This window comes from Callorhinus ursinus, unplaced genomic scaffold (assembly GCF_003265705.2).
Source record: "Callorhinus ursinus isolate GAN/ISIS: 27379988/994484 unplaced genomic scaffold, GSC_fseal_2.0 scaffold11, whole genome shotgun sequence".
In the NCBI taxonomy this organism is placed as follows: domain Eukaryota; kingdom Metazoa; phylum Chordata; class Mammalia; order Carnivora; family Otariidae; genus Callorhinus; species Callorhinus ursinus.
This window is the reverse complement of record NW_027397073.1, coordinates 6,947,558-6,961,525: the sequence shown is the minus strand read 5'-3', so window position 1 is coordinate 6,961,525 and position 13,968 is coordinate 6,947,558. Positions and strand designations below refer to the sequence as shown.

At 38.6% G+C, this 13,968-nt stretch overlaps 1 protein-coding gene across 3 annotated transcripts in view; it reads right to left on the bottom strand.

Moving 5' to 3' along the window:
- The window catches only part of RTTN (rotatin), a 160,420-nt gene that overhangs the window by 12,615 nt on the left and 133,837 nt on the right, over positions 1–13,968 (bottom strand). For all 3 annotated transcript variants that reach the window (XM_025886778.2, XM_073898061.1, XM_073898060.1), the window contains 4 exons: positions 6,433–6,538; positions 5,390–5,487; positions 4,061–4,138; positions 1,480–1,606 (listed from right to left, as the gene is read on the bottom strand). In XM_025886778.2, coding sequence (XP_025742563.1) covers positions 1,480–1,606; positions 4,061–4,138; positions 5,390–5,487; positions 6,433–6,538 — 409 coding nt within the window. The remainder of the gene's footprint in view (positions 1–1,479; positions 1,607–4,060; positions 4,139–5,389; positions 5,488–6,432; positions 6,539–13,968) is intronic.

Sequence of the window (13,968 nt, the reverse complement as noted above, 5' to 3'; positions counted from 1 at the left end):
TGCAAGGAGGCCAGCTTATGTATAACTAGATCAGAATCAAATACATTCTGCAAAATAAAGTCATAAAAGGCAAGTAAACACAAATATCATAGTGATCTTTCCTGTATTCACACTATATAGCAGTATCCAAATAGCAAGGTTTCTATTAAATCCATTATATGATCCTTGAAAACAAACCAGATAGGAAAACAAAAGGTTTGTTCCTCGATTTAGTAAGCTAACCACAATCTCATATTTACATCAATTTTAAGTATAAAAGTAACATAGATTATAGTTTCAAAAGACTTAAAGTATGTTTCTTTTGCTCAGTGTTTAGCAACTGATTTTTTTCCCTGCTTACTTCCCTAAACCCTCAGCTAAGGCGTGAAGGAGGGTGAAGAAGGACAAGGTGCAGATGCACTGGGCGGACGGTCTACTGCACTGGCCGTGCTGTCAGGGGTGGTGAGCTGGAGGACACAGCCACAGGAGACTGCCCAAGCAGAAGTAAGAATGAGAAGGTCAGTGAAAGAATAAAGACAAGGAAATTCTGTGCCATGGTGCACTCCATACACCACAGTGAAAGTTCAGGCATTAAGAACCTGAAAGTCTGTTTACGTCATCAGTTCCTGCTGGTGAAAGACAAGCTGAGTGAGCCCCAGAAATGGACAGCCCAGAGCTGGGGTGGAGCCCCATGTCTGACCATCAAGGAATAAGCTACCCTAAGCACGTGATAGTGACGAGATGGACTCGGAACTGTTTGGAGTTCCACTCCTTTCGCTGCATATCTGTCGACATTTGGAGAACTCAGTCGCTGAGCGGTTGAATGGTGGCTGGAAGAAAGTATGCGCACTTGCTGACCAGACCTTACATGTGTGACCCCGAGTTTTCAAGGGGAAATGAATACCGCCAGCAATCCTACTTCACCTCCACAGTGGGTTTGCTTTCTCTCAGCTCAAAGAGCTACTTCATACCTTCTCCTCTCTTCTCAAATCACCTCCACCCTCACCTTTGCTCACTCATAGCTGTTGGCCTCTAACAATGCATAAAACATCTGTTAAAGGAATGAAAAGATGTGTCCCAACGACATCAGTTATCACAAGGCCAACTGTTTCCAGCTTCCCACCTTTCCAGTTTCCACCACGCCAGCTCCCACTCTAGAGTCTATAAAAGTTTTAACCTTTACTTGGTTTTTAAGGTCTTACATCATAATTTTCACTCTCTCAATTTCCTATTTAAATTCAATTTCCCACTGCCACATAACCAAGCAAGTTTCTCCCTCTCTATTCCATGAGCTGTCTAATGACTCTTCCTATCTCAACAGACACACATACTGAAGTATCTTACAGTACCTATGAGAACATTTCCCTCTAAACAACACACACTCTGTAAGTAGGAGAAACACTTCAAAATAGATTGTTTTTCCAGTCCACTTTAACAATATTATTATATAAAATTAGTATTTTAGTATATTCCTGAAAGGCAGTATTGAAATCTATTTACCATTTGGAAAATTTGCAGTATAGACACAAAGCAGCTGCAGGGCAATTTGCATCAATGAATCATCCATCAAAAGCCAAGGCCAGAGAGAGTGCAAGACAGGAACAAGATGAGCTTCAAGAGCTGCTTCCTGTTGTGAAAAGGAAATACGGACAGCATTAGTCTGAATATATGAAAATATATAATTAAAATCAAGTAAAAAAAAAAAACACCTGTTACTAACATAAGGAGACAAAAACTGAATTTATCTTTGTTCTGATTAGTTCAAGCTGGCATCAGAATCCTGCAGATGGATTCAGCACCTTGCCCAGGACTGCCCTGACCATGAGCCCAACCAGTCTCAGGAAGTCCCTTCAACACTGGGGCGGCCACAATACACAGCTTAGGTAAAAAACGTTAAAGAAACAGCTTCTAAACATGTAACTTAAGCAAGATGATGATATCTCACTACACTGAATAAACACTTATACTCTAATAAACTCTAAATACTCTGATATGGTTAAGAAGTGGAATTTTCTGGTCAAGTAAACATTCTGATCAGTTCTAAGTTCTCCCCTCCACCTTCTCTCCTCTGTATGTATATGTGTGTATATTTGTCTGGTAAGTCTGGATAGATCAGAAGTAGATTACTGTTTGTAAATAATTTGAATATAGTAAAATTTAGTTAAAATAAGATGTTACATCAATAAATTCTTCAGTAATTCATAGTCTTTATTACAAAGATCAGTTACCCCCAAGACAATATTATGTATACAATCTGTTTACAGTAAATGCAGCAATTGGTTAAGTGAACAGGAATTACCAGGCAATTTATAGGCCCATGTGCTCACATGTGGGTATTTATATAAATACACATACCCTATCCAATTTTATGCAGCGTTAATGGCAGAAGAGAGTGGGAAATTATTCTCAGTGTTTAATGCTCTCCATAATCTTTAAAGTCATTCCCAGTGTTATTCCCAAAGTTATTCACCCCACCCCACTGTCCATAAGCTTGGAACAGAGCCCTATGATTATAGAGAAAACAGAAACAATTAGGTATAAGCTCTGCCTCTGCTCTGTCGTTCTGTTCACCTAGTTTATCTGTATTTCCATCCACTCGTCCCTCCTGCCCAGAAGTGAGGAATAGGTGTTCCTCTTTTGTTGGGGGTCAGAAAGTCCATCTGTGTTCTGAAACACAGCCTCCCCACCTCCTCAGGGATCTTTATCCATCAATTAGTTCTTTTCTTCCTGTCTCTTTAACGAGTCCCCAGTTTGCTCAGTTCTGCTTATATTCAAGCAGTTTACATGTTAGGAGAAACCAACATACTGACTAACTACTTGTAATGCTATGTCCTAAATTATTAATGCTGCTTTTCACAACTAAGCTTCTAGAAAGAGTACTCTTATTGCTGTCACTTCCCATCTCTTATTGAATCCTCAGTTTACTTCCATGTATTTTCTGTCTTGATGGTGCGAGCAAGACCACCCTCCGCACTGTGGAATCTATTAAAGGAATATGTTCAAGACATTCATTTTCCAGATGTTTTTTCCAGTTTCATCCCAAGTAAAAGCAAAAAAAGGTAAGAACTCCTTTAAAAAGGAAGTTCCTATAATTTATCTTTCTCTTATTTGCACAGTATTTCTGTGTGAAAGCTAGTGCTTCAAAAGTGTTGTATCACTATGACAAAGCAAATTAAAGAGTTGAAGACACCATACCCTGTGTAACAGTCACTAAACACAGTATTTTAAATGACAGCATCAATAGGGTGCCTGGGTGACTGGCTCAGTCAGTTGAGCAGCTAGCTCTTGATTTTGGCTCAGGTCATGATCTCAGGGTCCTGGGACTGAGCCCCATGTGGGGCTCCCTGCTCAGCAGGAAGTCTGCTTGAAATTCTTTCCCTCTGCCACCCTTCCCTCTCCCCCGCTCACATGCATGCTCACAAGCGCGCACCCTCTCTCTCTCTCTCTCTCTCTCTCTCTCTGGAATAAATAATTCTTTTTGTGAATTATGAATGAATGAATAAATAAATAAATAAATAACAGTATCAGTGCTCACAGACACAGCAAAACACCTCAGTGGTTCCCAGGCAGAGGGGCTGAGTCAAGGGGCACAGGGAGCCAGCAGAGTTGGAGGTGAAAAGCCTCCCAAGGTGAACAGGGCCATGCCCAGTGATAGCAGTAAGCATTTTCTACCCAAACAGGAGACACACTCCTCTTCTTTCCTTATGGATACAGACACCGCCACTTATTTCGTGGACAGCTACCTGACAACTGCCTTTGAAAGAACATAACCATTCACTCCATCTTAATAAAATACAACTGAAATGCATAACCATAGACAAAGAAACTCAAGTTTGCTTTAGCTTCCAGAAGTTTCAGGGATAAAGTTAAAATGCTGACATAAACAAGAAATGCCATCAATGTTGAAGCATAACAAGGTATATCCATTTCTATGAATTAACACTGACTTTAAGGACCAATCAGTTGTGCATCTAAAAAAATCTGAAGAGTTTTTCATTTTCCTCCTATATTATCTCATATAAAAATTAAACTGTTTAATGGCAGCATTACTATCAAAATTTTGAAACATCGTTCTACTTACTTTACATTCTTCATTTTGATAAAGACAGTTTCTTAGAAGCTGCATAGCAATGCTTAACTCTTTAATAAAACCATCCTCCTGTTTAAAACAAAAAGTTTAAAAATGTGAACACAATGGCATATTCTACTTTTTATATACAGTAATTCCTTCTGCTTTGGGTCACATTACAATGCAGGCGCAGGTATGCTCTCATTGCACCTGACCACCGTAACTTTGAGGGGACTGACAAGCTAATGATCTCTGAAAGATGACCATATCTCAAGAAGCGCATCCGCCACGAAAAAGCTATTTCTGTTCTATCAAGCATGGAGGAACTGAGATATATAATAGGCTCCATGTTTCATCTCAATAAAGTGAAGCAGGTACTGACTGGTTTTCAATCATATCAGATGTTGGCTGACTTTCTGAATGACGAAGTAAAGAACCTTTGCCTAGAGAAGAAAAAGGAAAAGAGGCAAGAAAAGAAACTGACAAACATGTAACCCCTGCAACAATAAACTTATTAAATAAGACTTTTTCTTGGTTTCTTATCAAATGCAAGAGAAAGTAGTTATTACACAGGTCGCTGCATAGGCCTTAGTTATATACGGATATATGTATACTTACAAATTGACAAATACATAAGCATTCATCTTCTAAATACGCCTGTATGGCAGATTTCTTTTTACCAATTATTATTACCATCACTATTATATAAAAACTGTGTTAACTTGAGCTTACATGGGCATGCATTTTGAACACGAGTCCAGTAAACTCAATGCTAGAAAGAGACATTCAAAAGTCATGGAAAGAATAAACAGAGATTAGGAATACCAGCTCTACAACCGCCCAGCTACTGGCCTTCTCAGTTCCTAGCTGTATGACTGTGTTGGCCTTAGTGTTCATGAGATAACAAATATGACATGCTTACAACACTGCCTGGTATATAGAAAAGATCAATAAGTTATATCTCATTCCTACGGAATCCATGCTTGCTTTGAGAAAAATATCCTCTTTTGTAGTATAAACAATTTATCTGGTAAAATATCATATACATTTCAAAATGCTTATAATAAAAACATGTTAATCCATAAATCTCATTTTAAGATCTTTAAGTGAAAATTCTCTCTCTCTTGCTACATCTCTCTCTCTCTCACACACACACACAGACACATACAACCCCAAGCCCAAAGTTGCTAATGCAGCAATCCCTTTACTTAACTATACCTCTCTTCTAAATCAGATACCCATTTGTACCAAATACTGATGTCGTTTATAAGAACAGGAAATTGGAGAGATGGTCCCTAGGTCACGCCTTCATCCACCCAGATGTTTGGAATTCAGAGTTACCTGTTTCTTTAGGGCTGCTTTCCCAGGCCTGAGAGAATCTAGGTTCAGTTGTGCATTAACGTGCTTCATCTGCTCCATGCAGCTGTCTATTAGATCAGCTAAAAGATAAAATTGGAAACAATCCAAAGAATATTCCATTCCCAAATAAGTTGAAATCACATATAACAAAGTCTCCAAAAAATAATGCTTTATATTTCTGACCAACTTCATTTTGCTGTTTTCAGTGAGAAATTAACAAATCATAGAAAAATAAAGAGAACTATAATGTTCAACAATTCCAATGTTTTCAATTTAGTATGATACTCCCAAAATCTACTTTATGTTTTGAGGCATGCATAATTCGCTTTAATAGCAAATCACAATTGAAATTACTAGACATGATGTTGCTGTTATTCTCTTTAACTCTAAGACCTGTGTTCCTGGATTACAGATGAAAAATCACAACACTCTAGAAGGGAAATTTATGTGAAAATACAGGATCATCTAACACTGTTGTTACTACTATCAAAACTATGTGGGTTTTTTTCAACTATGCAATATGTGCTTGTGGTTACTAATATTTAATTATTATGAAACTGAGTGATGTGTTACTTCTTAAAGTTTCCCCAATAGGGATGCCTGGGTGGCTCAGTCAGTCAGGCGTCCCACTCTTGATTTCGGTTCAGGTCATGATCTCAGGGTCGTGGGATTAGCCCCGCATCGGGCTCCCTGCTCAGCATGGAGTCTGCTTGTCCCTCTCCCTCTGCTCCTCCCCTCACTCATGCTCTCTCTCTCTCAAATAAATAAAATTTAAAAAAAAAAAAGCTTCCCTAATATTTATATATTCTCTACATTAAAAATCATTACTCAAAAAATAATCTACATATATAATCTTTTCATTTTAAAAGTAATACATGTTTACTATGTTTCTGTGTGAGAAAAACTCTTTAGTCATGAGATTATAAGTTCTTTACATTTTGAATCCAAAGGAAATTAAAATAAACAAGCAGTAAAATATATGAATTGACAATATGCCATAAAAGTTGATGAGTCATGTGGCTCACCTTTCAAAGCATGTTTCTGAGCCCTTCTACTGACAGCCAGAAGTGACATCAATGCATTTGCAGCAACTCTTTTCAGGACATCCTTGGAGGATTTTCCTTCATAGCACTGCAAAGAGTATATATCAAACTACCTTGAAGAAAAACTTAATCTGGAGCAAAACCACTGTGAATAAAAGATGTGGTGTATTTAAAAGGTATTGCTAGGTTTCAGCTACTCCCCGAAATTCACTGGAACTTGGAATCATTAAGATTTGAGACTGCGAATGCTCTGTGTGAAAAGGACTGTAGAAGAAACTTACAACATGGCAAAGAGCAACCATCATTCTCAAAGGCTTACTATGTAAAGGAAAAACTGTGCACTTAATTTCACCAGGGAATGTACGTACATATACGTAACTTATTAAAAAGGGCCCTCAGAAAACTGATGAATAGGAAAACTGCCATCAAATTCCTATCTTCTTCTTGAGACACAACCCCTCCTCCCTCAATTTCCACCCAATATACCCCTGTACCTCAGGGGATGTGGTTCTTTCCATCCTGCATTTCTATAGTCACATTTATCTGTTATATTACATGTTTTTCAAAAAAAAATTATTTCTTAATTTTGTTGACTTATGTAAATTTTTTTTAAAAATCACTTGTAATTTTGAAAATACTAATATTTTGGTATGTTTCTTTTATATAGTTGATATTTGTAAGTTAAAAGATTTTTTCATTATCAAAAATTTCAAATATGTACAAGAGTGAAGGAAACAGAATGACATACTGTCTCTTTTTAAAAAATTTTGGGCTGAACTATTTCAAGTAAATACTAGATATCATATAATGTCATATTCCAGTATACATGACCATAAAGCCATTATCATGCCTAACATATTTAATAATTTATTGGTATCAACCTAATACCCAGTCCAAATTCAGATTTTCTCTTTTGTCTCAAAAATGTCTCCTTATGGGGCGCCTGGGTGGCTCAGTCGTTAAGCGTCTGCCTTCGGCTCAGGTCATGTTCCCAGGCTCCTGGGATCGAGCCCCGCATTGGGCTCCCTGCTCGGTAGGAAGCCTGCTTCTCCCTCTCCCACTCCCCCTGCTTGTGTTCCCTCTCTCGCTGTGTCTCTCTCTGTCAAATAAATAAATAAAATCTTAAAAAAAAAAAATGTCTCCTTATGGTTGGTTTATTGGAATCAGCACCCAATAAAGCCCTCACATCCTGTCTGTATATCTCCTAAATCTAGAGCACTTGCCATTTGCACACCTCCCAACCCACCCACCAGGGTTTTTCATTTCGTTCCCTTCATATTGTTGAGTTGTTGAATAAACCAGATCAGTCATCCTACAGAATGCTCCACATCCTGGGTTTGTCTGCTTGCTTCCTTGTGATGATCTGAACTTGTCTTCTCTGCTCTGTGTTTCTCATTTACCGGGTACTGTAGTTCCAAAGGCTTAAGTACATTCAGGTGAAATCTTTTGTGATAAGATTCTCACTTGGATATACACGTAAAGTTTAATTACAATTTCAAAGGGTTCATAAATTCCATTGTAAGAACTAGAAGTTCCTCATATGATTTCTAAATATTAGATATAATTCACATTCGTAATTTTTCCTTCTATCAGGAATTTTCAATGACCCAGTTTTATAATATATTAAAATTAGTTCAAAATGATACAGTTTCACATAAAACATAGTATAGCATACACAGATGCTGACTGGCTGATACTGGACAATGTGACACTGGAGGAGCCTGCAGGGTTGAGGGGGCCCTTCCAGTCCCACCACCAGGGGCAGTGTGATTCCATCTTAAATACCTCACTTAGGCTGCTGCCTCTAACCAGGCAGGTCCCTCTTTGGCCAATGAGTTAGATATTAAATGCCCAGACCCAGGGATGCTTGATAAAGATCATGCTAATGTGACCTTGAAGACAGTGGGGAAAAGGTGGAAAATTATTTAGGATAATGAATATGTTTGGAGTATAATAAGTATAGTTAATTATGAGCAACCTAATTTGCCTATAAACTTAATCTTCACCACTAATAAGAAAACTGCTCCCCTATACACACCCTTATTGAACGTGCATGCATTAATGTTTTGAGGAAAACCAAAATGATCTCATTGAAATATATTACTCATCTATTCTCTACAGCAATGAGGGAGAAAAAAAAGAGACAAGAATTCTAGGGAAACAATTGTGCACATAAATGTCTTTTATTCCCTCATGAAATCTCACTGAAATGATAGAAATGGGATTAAACACCAAGACAGACAGACACACTCACTCACTCACACAAGTCTAGAAATTAGAAAGCAGATGGATGAATAGCAAATGCAGTAGCAGGCTTGAGAAGGCAGAATACCACCCCTGTCCATACAATGAATTGCAAATGGCTGAAGAAATTTAACATCAGGTACCACTGGAAGTGAGAACAAAGGAGGATTATTTGAAAAATCTCTCAGAACCAGTTTGATGACCAGATTTTGCCCACGACCCACCAATCTCTGCATAGCCAAGCCACTCTTCCTCCCCACCCCTCGCAAGAAACTGGAAATTTAGTCTCTGGAGAAGATGAATTAAAGCGTTCTAAACTGGCAAAGATGAGGCATATTTGCGGGTGAGGGTATTACACTGAAAACAGGAAGGAGTAAGTGAAATGTGCAAACTGATGTCTAAGACCCCTGCTCTCTTCCTCCTACTTTGTGGCAAAACACTTGGCAGCTGGCTTTTCACCTCCAAGCAGGAGATCAGAAGATTCTTCTCTCAGGAACCTGACAAGCACAAGGAGGCAGGCCACAAAGGGAGGCAGCCAAATGCCCTTACATAGTACAGCTTTCAGTTGACAGGCTCCACTCTGATGCCCAGGGCTTCCAATCTGCTTCAGATCTCCCAGTTTCAAATGCAGCAGACAACCAAGATTACCAGATACGGAGAAAAGCCCCTAACCAGAAGACAGAAACCAAAATAAAGAGTAAAAAAAGAAGAAAAGAGAAATTATGTAAGAAGAAAACTTAGTTTAAGAGTTCCAGACACATAGAACACACAAAGTAGAGGGGATGTCAGTTAAGTGAAGGAGGAGTTCAGATGGAAAGAACCATCACGAGGGGCACCTGTGTGTAGTCAGTTGAGCTTTCGACTCTTGGCTTTGGCTTCAGGTCATGATCTCAAGGTCATGAGATTGAGCCCTGTATCAGGCTCCACACTCAGCACAGAGAATGTTTGAGATTCTCTCTCCACCTCCCTCTACCCCTCCCACTCCTGCTCTCTCTCACTCTCTAAAATAAATAAATAAATCTTTAAAAGAAAAAAAAAAAAAAAAAGAAGAAGAAGAAGAACCCTCAAAAGAGCCCAGCACAATGGATTAAATAGAACCCTCCTAGAAACTTCATCTGGAAAATGTTGAATGCTGGAGACAGAAAAAAATTCTTAAAACTCCCAGGGGAGAGAAAAATCATAATGGCTTCAGCCAGAAATCATAATGGCTTCAGATTTTTCCACAGTAACATGAGAAGTTAAAGGAAAGAGACAAAGTCTTCTCAATTCTGAAGTGAATGACTTCTAATCTAGACTCCTCACTAGACTAAAATATAAATTTAATGTAAGGGTAGAAAAAGACTCAGATGTCTAGATCTCAAAAAAGCCTCTTATGCACCTTTACTCTGGAAGGTACCAGACAACAGACTCTAACCAAACGAAGGCGGGAACCAAGAAAGGAGAACATGGGAGACAGGAGATCGCAGGAAAAGCAGAGAGGTAAAGGAATTCCCCAGGAAGAAGGTGAATGGAGATCCTAGGATCACATTGGGCACCATGCAGGTCAGAAGGAACTGGGAGTGATTTCTTCCAGAACATGAAGCTGACAAGTTCTGTCATGTCTGAATATACTGAGAGGACATTCGATTGCTGGCAAAGAGCATGGAGCTTACCAGTGATAACAGAAAACTCAGTGAATTTAAAAATAATACAATAATTATCTCTAAGTAAAAAGGAAGCTGTGAAGTTCAACTGTGTGCAGCATTTTCACAGACTGACCACCACATGCTGCCTCCTCTCTAGCCACCATGAAGATACAAGATAGCAGGGAAAGGAGAAGGGAGCCCACTGTGACCAGGGAGGGCCATGGGGCTGAGAAAGGGAACTCAAGTCTCATGTTCCAGAGCAGGAAGTCAACAGATAATGTTTAAAATGGAATAACCAAGATAGAGTAATACAAGCATGTTAGAGACATGGAAGGGAAACATAAAACAATCAACTAAAAGAGGTATGAATAGTTGCCTCTAAGAAGAGGGAAATGAAGGAAAAGCACAGAAGTCTTCTACTTTGGATACAAAACTTATAAACCTGTTTGGCACTCTAAAATGTATACACAGAAAAACGGATATGAAAGCCAAAAACTAAAAACAAACAAAAAAGAAATAAATAGGATTAACATCTAGTAAATCCACCTACTTTTCAACATATACTGAAGGTCAGAGCAGAGGATTTAATTTCTACCATTTTCCATGCAGCACTTATTACAGACTGAAGAGTCGTTCTGAGCACCTGTGCACAGAGCAGGGGCACGTGGCGCCAAACGCGCGAAGTCCGGGAGGCTAAGACTCCATGTCAGATAGCTGAAGTGACAGACAACTAGCTACTGGGTGATGCAGACCCACAAAAGAGGAAAAGTAAATCAAGAGGATATACAGCAAGAAACAGCATGTCTTTTTGCCAACCATAGGAAGAAAGAAAATCAGGACTCAATGTAATTTATTTAAATTTTATGCTCTTTTTAGATCTAATTCCTTCTATACATTAAGTGATCTAGGTCTTCTAGGTCAAGATTCTTTGCTTTCTTTCCAAAAGGCACTGATATAAAGAACAGGGTTTTTAATTACAGTGAACATTCATTGACACAGCCGTATTTCAAATAGATAAGCCTTTTCTCTCCAACAGATTTACTCTTCAACTTCACCATTCACTAAACACTTGTGCAAAATCTATCTCCTAAAATGCAAAATGAGAGTTTGTTGTTTCCGCCATTACTATCCTTAGATATCAGACCAAATATAAGGAGCAGAATTAATTCAACATCTCAATTATGAGCAAAATCTATTACTATATGTCTTTGCAAATAAATTCTCATAATATGAGTATCACTAGGGAAGGCAAAATCCCCATTAAGTCAAATGTGTTCATTATGTTATGGTCAACAGAAAATATGGTCCCTATGGCCAAAAGATATATATCACAGGACATATATGTCAAAACACAGAATAGTTTCTAAGAGAATATTCAAATCCTCAAACCTCCTCAAAATGGAATTATGAAAAAATAAACTTGCACATAATTTAAGATATAAATACCAAATGCACACTTCCAATATGTATCTCCTATGGGAGAGTAGAGTAAAGCAACCATTTAAAAGATTCTCTGCCAAGACCCTTTAATTGAAGTTACAACATAACAATCTATCAGGAGGATGGAGTTTTAGAGCCAGCTTATACAAACTTAATACAATCCTCTCATTTTGCATTTGCATTTTAAGAACTGAATTACAAAAGGTCAAGTGATATGCTTAAGGTCACACACCTAATATTTCTGAGTAAGGTTTTAGAGAGAATTGAAATAAACCTCTGAAGGTCATCAATTTTAGTATACTCTTTCTTCTGACCAAAGACTGTACTTTCCTTTCCTTTGTATAAAACCTGGCACAGCACACAGCCTACATGCACGTATAGTAAGAAACATATGTAATTTATTATTATGTGTTGCTGGCTCATGTATTTGAATAACATTTTAATTCACATATTATCTTTATATAGGGCAGAGCAAAGAAAACACAGCATTTGTAGTTTTAAAAAGCTAATAAATGCCCCGTCTCATGTGAGGCATACTTTTTCCCATCAGTATGTCACAGGGACACTTCCTTTCTTTACTTTCTGTCTTAAACTTGCTTGTGCCCTTCTAACAAATGTCATGTATTTATATTCTGTTTACGTGAACAAGAAGAGTATGATTTATTAGGAAAAACAGTTTATATAAGTGGTTAAAGTATCCATATCCACACAGAATACTTTACATCTTTTATAATCTGGAGGAAATGGAGAGGAAAATTGGCTAGTCATTAGGAAAATCACTGAGATACCCTGTGGCTCCAAGATACCTTGTTTTCTTTGGCCAAGAAGGTTAACAGCAAAAGATTATAAATGATAACTTTTACAATGAATAATATAAAATATTAAGGAAAAATAAGGAGCAAGGTAAATTTTAAAAATTTCTGTGGCACAGAATTTTTCCTATGTACATTTATTTTAATCTGGTGCATCAACCAACAGGGACTCATATTTATCACAAGCCTAATCATGATTCCTTGAAACAGCACGACCAACAAGGGAGAGAAAGCAGCTAGGAAATAAAACAGCTTTGGTTTGGCCTGGCTGGAGGTCTTTAAATTTCACCTGGTCCAGGAGGACTGGCTGCAGGACTCATGGTCATGGCTATGGTCAAGGCTCCCAGAGCTACTGGGCATTCCTGGCCTGGGCAGGGGAGAGGGGCAGGTGCACTCCCCTCACTGAGGGCAAGAAAAGGATGCGGGACTTCAGGAATCACTTGCATTCCCTGAAGGGGAAAGTATGTCCTTAAGAGTGGTAAGATCGTAAGATCAAAGGCCCCTTCCCTAGGGAAAAGAGCTCCACTAAAGCTAAAGTTAGGAGATTAATAATGCTTTTGAATTGGGGGAAGACCATTGTAAAGGTGTGAATTTGAGTTTCCTCTTACAATATTCTTTAAAGTACAAAACCAGACTCAGTTAATCAAATAAAGCCTGTTGTTCTGATGAGGACTGAGACAACTGGGTCACTATCCAGCTTTGGTTTTAAGCTAAGAAGAGCTGGGTGGACTGAGGGAGGCTGTGGCCTCCCAAGAGTAAATGACTTTGAGCAATGCTGTGAGGATCTTTTCCCCCAAGAGTTTCAGCTTCTGAAGGAGCTCCTGGAGACAGGAGAAAATGTCAGGGGACCCTTTATCAGTCTCCTTATCTTCGCTCTGAAAGTAACTGTAGTCTGTTGGGCAAAGGAGAGGGAGACAAAAAGTCCCCCGAGAGCTCTGAGCCCCACCTTCAGTGGGTAGGTTTGAGCTGGACCAGGAGCCGTCCTTGCCTCTGTCAGCCTCATCTGTGACCGCTGCACACAAGGCACAAGTGGTCATGCCAGGAAGATCTGTACAGCCATAACTCCCATAGGCAGAAAAGGGGCAAAAATCCCCAAATTCAAAGCAGCAAAGAGATAGCAACAAATCGGCAGACTGGAACAACCTTCTGTCTCTATAAAATGTGGCTGGCTGACCGGGGGAATGGAAGCAAATCCGTCAAGGCACAAGTCTACTTCTTTTCCATCTTTCAGCAAGAAGATAAAAATCATAAAACCATGATTATTAAAAAGAGAGATTCTTAATATTGAAAAATCTAGCAATTTCCTATTTGTAAAAATGACTACACAACTTAGGAAACACGTCAAGGTTTTTTTTGGTTAATCTATAAACTCACACTTTAGTGATTTTAGAATGTTT